This window comes from Clytia hemisphaerica, unplaced genomic scaffold, assembly GCF_902728285.1.
Source record: "Clytia hemisphaerica strain Z4C2 unplaced genomic scaffold, Clytia hemisphaerica genome assembly, whole genome shotgun sequence".
Lineage (NCBI taxonomy): Eukaryota > Metazoa > Cnidaria > Hydrozoa > Leptothecata > Clytiidae > Clytia > Clytia hemisphaerica.
The window spans coordinates 694,912-700,976 of NW_027104280.1; the positions used below are offsets into that span (position 1 = coordinate 694,912).

A 6,065-nucleotide genomic window follows, 5' to 3' on the forward strand; every position below is an offset into this window, starting at 1 on the left:
ATTCAAAATTACCCTTAACAGAGCAAAATTACCCCCAAACATGGCAAGTTTACCCCCTGGACATGGCAAATTTTGTTGAGTTTTCACTACCCCCAGTCACTATTCACATATCCTCCAGCTCCCCCCCCCCATGTACGCACATTTTCTGGAAAAGCCCATTGTGCGTTCAACAATTGCAATTATTTGATTGTGTTGGATTGTATTCAATTGATTTGTTAGATTGACACTGTTCGGTTCAGTTCATATTCTCCTTCTTTCACATGTCTCATTTTCCTTATTGTTTCACACCTTTGCCTTTCATTCGTTATATATTGCTAACCTGATCTTTTCTTCGATTTCTCTCTTCCATTGACTTTTCTTTGTCTCCTCTCTTCTTCTTCTTATGTACATATCAATTCCATTCTTTTCTTTTACCTGCTTCGTAGGACTCTTTCTCACCAGCGTGGTGCGAAAATTGTTTGAGAAAGTGCTGATGGAGTGGACAAAAGACACATGGTCCAAATATCCAATTTCCAAAATGGAGGGAGATAAGAATGGTCAACAAAGGACAATTGGCTTGTATGTTTTGCATAAGATTCCCATTCCTGCACTAAAATTCTTGTAAAATTTCTGTGATATTTCCACTATTTTTCCAAGGATAGCTGGTATGAGATTGGAAAGGGTTTTCCTCTAAAGGTACGAAAAATCTTGCGTTCACTTACAAAACTTCCTAATTTTCAAAGCTCATTTATCAATGTCCTCAAGTTCTGGTCTTTTTTCTGTAAAAAAGTGACAGAGGAATCATAGTCCAGGTAAGGGAATATTATGCAATGCAAAACCATGCTATCTTATTTGTCTTAAGTCTCTAAATATTTTATTTTCTAAAAAAGACAAGGCAAAATTTTTACCATACACAATTTCTGAAAACCAAACTAATAGACCTTTTGCAAGATAGGATATCATATGTTGAATAATTAAAAACTCCAGCATAAAAAAAGCAATGATGTAAGAAAAAATTAATTCGCGTACTTAAAATAATTATGCATAATGTGTCAATGTTTTAATGCTGGAGCTTCAAAAGGTCTACTTCATTTGAAAGCCCTTACCTTACTTAAAAAAGAAAATGAGGGGTCATTTATTAAAATTGGTTAAAAACTTTCAAATTTATTATATATTCACATCAAGGAAAAGTTTGGTAGGTACTTTAAAAGAATAGCCGCCATTCCACCTGTTTGAGTATGGGAATGTTGTGCGAAGTGGACCCATCCATGACTCCAATCTTGTTGAGACCAGAGTCCTTTATGAGGATCATTAATTCTATTTGTTATTAACAATTTACCTTACCATTTAAATTCTTAGAATCAGTTTATGCCTAGTAGCAAATTATTTGAAAAATTATAAAAAATGGAGGACATGGATTGGCTAGATGAAAGTGAAAATTTAGAAAATGATTTCAATTCTTTGAAACATAAACATACAAAGGTAAATACTTTTTTAAGAATTTTTGATTTTCTCTCAGTCTAAGCACTTTGTTGATTCAAGTTCATTTTGGAAGAAACAATGTCTTGTAAAAATCAGTACCAATGATAAATAATCAATTGTATGTCTAGGCCTTCATGCTGCTTCAGCTTCTTGTTTATATATGATGCACACTTCTTTATAAGATTAGTGTTTTTTGGCTGATGGTGGAGCATTCTATCAAATCTATCAAAGATGTCTGATGAAGTTTGCATAGAGTTTTCATATTTCACAAATAAAATGTGCTTTAATAACACAACATTACAGTAATTCTTTTGAAAAAATGTTATTTTATTATATAAGGATGGATTTCGTGAAGGAATTTCCCAGGGCCAAGATTACATTCTCCAGACTGCATTCAACGAAGGTTTCAAATCATCTGGCATATTTTTCGAAAAACTTTCTCATTTCAGAGGGAAAGTCAGGTAAGTTAATAACTATACAAACTATAAAGCTCTTGAAAAAGACTTGATGATGTTACTGTTTTACTCCACTTTGTTTCTTCCCCTTCCTCTGCCATGTATCTGTTTTTCAATTATTTATACTTCACATTAAATAAATGGTAGCTGTATCAAATATTTGTTTATTTTGTTTGTTTTAGTGCGATATATATGTTTCTTATGAATCAGCCTGCTTTTGTGAAAGAAACCGGAGATCAATTTGAAGCTTTGATCACCAAGCTTGAAGATTTTGAAAATAACCAAAGTCATATTGATGAAATAGCTGCTCAGAATAACAGACGGAAGACAGAAGAAAGAGACTTGGGAGGTCATAAGAACACAAGGCATGATTCTATGGATAACACTACAATAGATACACTTATTGATGGCTTTGATAATATGCAACCCCAAAATGATAATTGTTCTAGCGAGCAAAAAGAACTTAAAAGAGGATGCAGTGACTGTAATTGTAAAGAGCAAGCCAATTCACCCCCCTCGAAAACACATGATACTAGTTATATTTACGAAAACTCCCAGAACATCTTTGACAATAAATTAAAGGGAGATTTAGATGAACATATTGGAACTATCAAGAATTTAATTGAACATGAAATGACTTTGATAATGACAAATTTTGATTCCGATACAAAAAATCAAATTATAAAATGTTTAAAAAGTATTGAAAAATAGGCATTGTTATTATTTCAAGACAAGACTTGCATTCCCATATAAATATAGCTAATATAAACAATGTTTGGTAATGTCGCTTTTATTGCCAGTGGTGGTGAACAGTTTCTTGTCTCTAATACATAACAACACATGCCCCTTTTCAATATTTTATTATATACTTATCAGTTAATGAAGGTCGAAAACACATATAATAATTTGTTAAAAAAATAAACCACTTCTCTTGTGTTATTTACATAATATTCGAATATTTCTTTTGATCTTACTCAGAAACACGTAGTGCCGATTCTTCTCGGAGCAAACCACTTATTTGTGCACTGTTTGTTTTCACAGATGTTTCATTGCTTTGACATTAAAGGTCTAGTTCTCTAACATGTGTGTTTATTTTTTGCTACAACAAGCTTTAGAGCAAGCAGGTGCGCAAGTTGGAGCACAAGTTGGACCACATGGCATTGGTGGAGGTGGTGGAGCTGGAAGGTTGATGACTGTTGGTGGAAGGTTGACGTGTTGGCATGGTGGTGCAGCGCAAGGGGCTGGGGCTGGTGGAGCACATGGTGGGGCGGCACATGGCATAGGTGGTGGTGCGCATGGTGGGGAGGGAAAGGTGTGGTGCGCATGGTGGGGCAGCACATGGCATAGGTGGTGGTGCACATGGAGGGGCAGCACATGGCATAGGTGGTGGTGCACATGGTGGAGCAGCGCATGGCATAGGTGGTGGTGCGCATGGTGGGGCGGCACAAGGCATAGGTGGTGGTGCACATGGTGGGGCTGCACATGGCATGGCCATTGGCATTGGTGGAGGCATGCATGGTGGAGCTGCACATGGCATGGGTGGAGGAGGTGGTGCGCAACAGCTTGGTCGGCAAGCGGGGTAGCAAGCTCTTGGACATCCAGCAGGGCATGGTGGGGGAGCTCGAGCAGGTGGTGGGAGAGCAGGTCTACAACAAGCTGGTGCACAAGATGGTTGACACATAGGCATTGGTGGTGGTGGAGGAGGGGGCATGCAACATGCTGGTGCACATGAGGGTTGGCACATAGGCATAGGGGGTGGAGGTGGTGGCATGCAACAAGCAGGAGCACAAGAGGGCTGACAAGCTGGCATAGGTGGTGGGGCACATGGTGGGGCGGCACATGGCATGGGTGGTGGGGCACATGGAGGTGCAGCACATGGCATAGGCATAGGCATTGGTGGTGGGGCACATGGTGGAGCAGCGCAAGGCATAGGTGGTGGTGCACATGGTGGAGCAGCACATGGCATAGGTGGTGGGGCACATGGAGGTGCAGCACATGGCATGGGTGGTGGGGCACATGGAGGTGCAGCACATGGCATGGGTGTGGGGCATGGAGGTGCAGCACATGGCATAGGGGGGGGTCGAGGTGGAGCGTTACAACACCCTGGCATAGCTTGACATTGTGATGGACAAGGCATAGGTGCAGCAGGTTGTGCAGCGATCATGGATGACCAATGACTACAGATTGGTGCGCAGCCAAAGGCTGGCATAGGTGGTGGTGGTGGTGGTGGAGGTGGTGCAGCGCAGCAGCTTGGCTGGCAGGCTGGTGCACATGCGGCAGCACATCCCATTCCACATGGGTTTGCACTTCTCTTCTCGATCTCTTTAAAATAAGAAAACATGTTATTTATGATGATATTCAGAATTAATAATAAACAATGAAGTATTGCTTTTTTGTATTCTCTCTCTCTTTCAGGTTCAGATAAAAATAAAAAGTAAACAAGAAAGTCAAATCAAAATGAAAAATGTTGATAGATGTACACTTACCAAGTTCTCGTTCCAAGTTTTTGTCTTTGGGTAAGTAGTAAGCATTCAATGGAATGTTTCCTTGAAATAACAAAAGAAATAAATCGTTGTCATAATCTTTAACCATGGCTTCCTTTCATAAAATTTTACTATTAGCGCTCATGCTTTCCTGTTTAAAATTACACGTTTTTTTTAAGAAACTCACTTTTAAGAAACATGAGGCTCAGAATGCCTGAAAACTAAGAAACATACTGAGGCTGAGAATGAGAAGATAACATTTTTTAATTCGTTTTTTTTTAAGAAACCTTCCAATCAAAGTTCCAGAAAAATACTTACATAACAGTTAGAAATACTTGAGAAAGTGTCCTTTAAGCTTGACAAAGTTTAGAAACATGTAAGAAACATTTAAGAAAAGGCTAAGGCGAAAACTTTCTTAAAAAAAACGTGTATTCATTAAAAATCGAACAATAAGTTGAAACGTTCAGATTTTCTTTATCACTATACAAGGTTAAATCTCGTTGCACCATTTAAACTAACAACTTACTCTTTTTTCTTAGTTTAAGAGCTTCGGCGCCGTAGAAAACGACGAATAAAGCCACACAGACCAATGTCAATTTCATCTAAAGAAAAAGGGACAAGCTTACAGTAGGAGGAAAGGTATGAAATATTTTTCTCATCATTTATAATATCATTTGCCTTCAATCTTTTATTGTATAACTCTTTTGAAGATAAGCTTTCTTTGTCATAAAGAGGTTATCATACATACACGAGATTAAAGAAATTTTGAAAAAATATTTGCTTGATAGATAAACGGCCTAACAATCATTTATTTAAAGTGCAAGAAAAACAGAAGAAGTGACAATATACCTTGGATTTCTTCGGTCAGCAAACAACCCCAAAATAAAAAAGAATTCTAGTCCAAGATAAGTGGAAAATTACGAATGGAGAAAAATCTCTAAAGTTAAAAAAAGAAAACTTTGCGCATGAATGATTTTGAATTAAAGAAAACAGTAAACAATAATATTAACAGTTTAATGTTGGCACATTTTCTGTATATCGTAAAAGCGGAAAATGAAATTAAATATTATTTTGACTTTTTACAAACATACCATTATCTTAATTTGCTTTTTAAATTATTTTATTTTTGACAAAAAACAAAAAATAATTATTTCATCGAGGCAAACAGAGCATTTCTTCAGATAAATATCCTTCACTCCTCCACAAGATGTGCTGCTCCAGCCTCCTATTCGTTTTCATTCAATTATTCCATATTATTTTATCTTATGTTATTTTTTCTAAAAATAAGTATAATTTGAAATACGTAATAATATTGCAAGAACATTCGTAATAAATACACATGACAATCACAAACTGAGAAATAGTCTTCTTTGTAAAATTTTCAAAGTTTTTGGCCAATATCTTTTTACTTATATTGACGGAAGCAATAACATCATCAGAATCTTAATAAACATATTAATTATTTTTCCAAAAATTATTTTTCACATTTTCATCTGATTTTTTCGATAGTTTGAGTGACTGATCTGAAAAAGGCCATTAAAAAATTTGGCCAACACTTGGACGGGCAAAATCGCTTTTTTAGTTTCTTGGACAATATTAATGGAAAATGCAACTGAAACCCATTATATACCGTTTGTCAGGGTGATGAGAGACCACCACAAGGAGA

At 36.9% G+C, this 6,065-nt stretch overlaps 2 protein-coding genes across 2 annotated transcripts; one reads left to right on the top strand and one right to left on the bottom strand.

The window, feature by feature from the left end:
* The first annotated feature begins 1,344 nt into the window (after positions 1 to 1,344).
* LOC136816923 (uncharacterized) lies at positions 1,345 to 2,838 on the top strand. The gene is made up of 3 exons (XM_067073259.1): positions 1,345 to 1,461; positions 1,801 to 1,922; positions 2,099 to 2,838. The coding sequence occupies exons 1-3, from the start codon at positions 1,384 to 1,386 to the stop codon at positions 2,625 to 2,627; spliced, it is 729 nt and encodes a 242-aa protein (XP_066929360.1). The 5' UTR covers positions 1,345 to 1,383; the 3' UTR covers positions 2,628 to 2,838.
* On the bottom strand, positions 2,534 to 5,340 carry LOC136816922 (keratin-associated protein 10-5-like). The gene is made up of 4 exons (XM_067073258.1): positions 5,249 to 5,340; positions 4,926 to 5,001; positions 4,403 to 4,462; positions 2,534 to 4,238 (listed from the first exon to the last, which is right to left on the bottom strand). The coding sequence occupies exons 2-4, from the start codon at positions 4,999 to 5,001 to the stop codon at positions 3,028 to 3,030; spliced, it is 1,347 nt and encodes a 448-aa protein (XP_066929359.1). The 5' UTR covers positions 5,249 to 5,340; the 3' UTR covers positions 2,534 to 3,027.
* Positions 5,341 to 6,065: the final 725 nt, after the last annotated feature.

Coding starts and splice junctions, on each gene's coding strand:
- LOC136816923 (XM_067073259.1), top strand. CDS start 1,384: ATGGAGGACATGGATTGGCTAGATGAAAGTGAAAATTTAGAAAATGAT. Junction 1,462..1,800: donor TGAAACATAAACATACAAAG/GTAAATACTTTT, acceptor TTATTATATAAG/GATGGATTTCGTGAAGGAAT. Junction 1,923..2,098: donor CATTTCAGAGGGAAAGTCAG/GTAAGTTAATAA, acceptor TGTTTGTTTTAG/TGCGATATATATGTTTCTTA.
- LOC136816922 (XM_067073258.1), bottom strand. CDS start 5,001: ATGAAATTGACATTGGTCTGTGTGGCTTTATTCGTCGTTTTCTACGGC. Junction 4,463..4,925: donor TCTTAAACTAAGAAAAAAGA/GTAAGTTGTTAG, acceptor TGTTATTTCAAG/GAAACATTCCATTGAATGCT. Junction 4,239..4,402: donor AAACTTGGAACGAGAACTTG/GTAAGTGTACAT, acceptor CTTATTTTAAAG/AGATCGAGAAGAGAAGTGCA.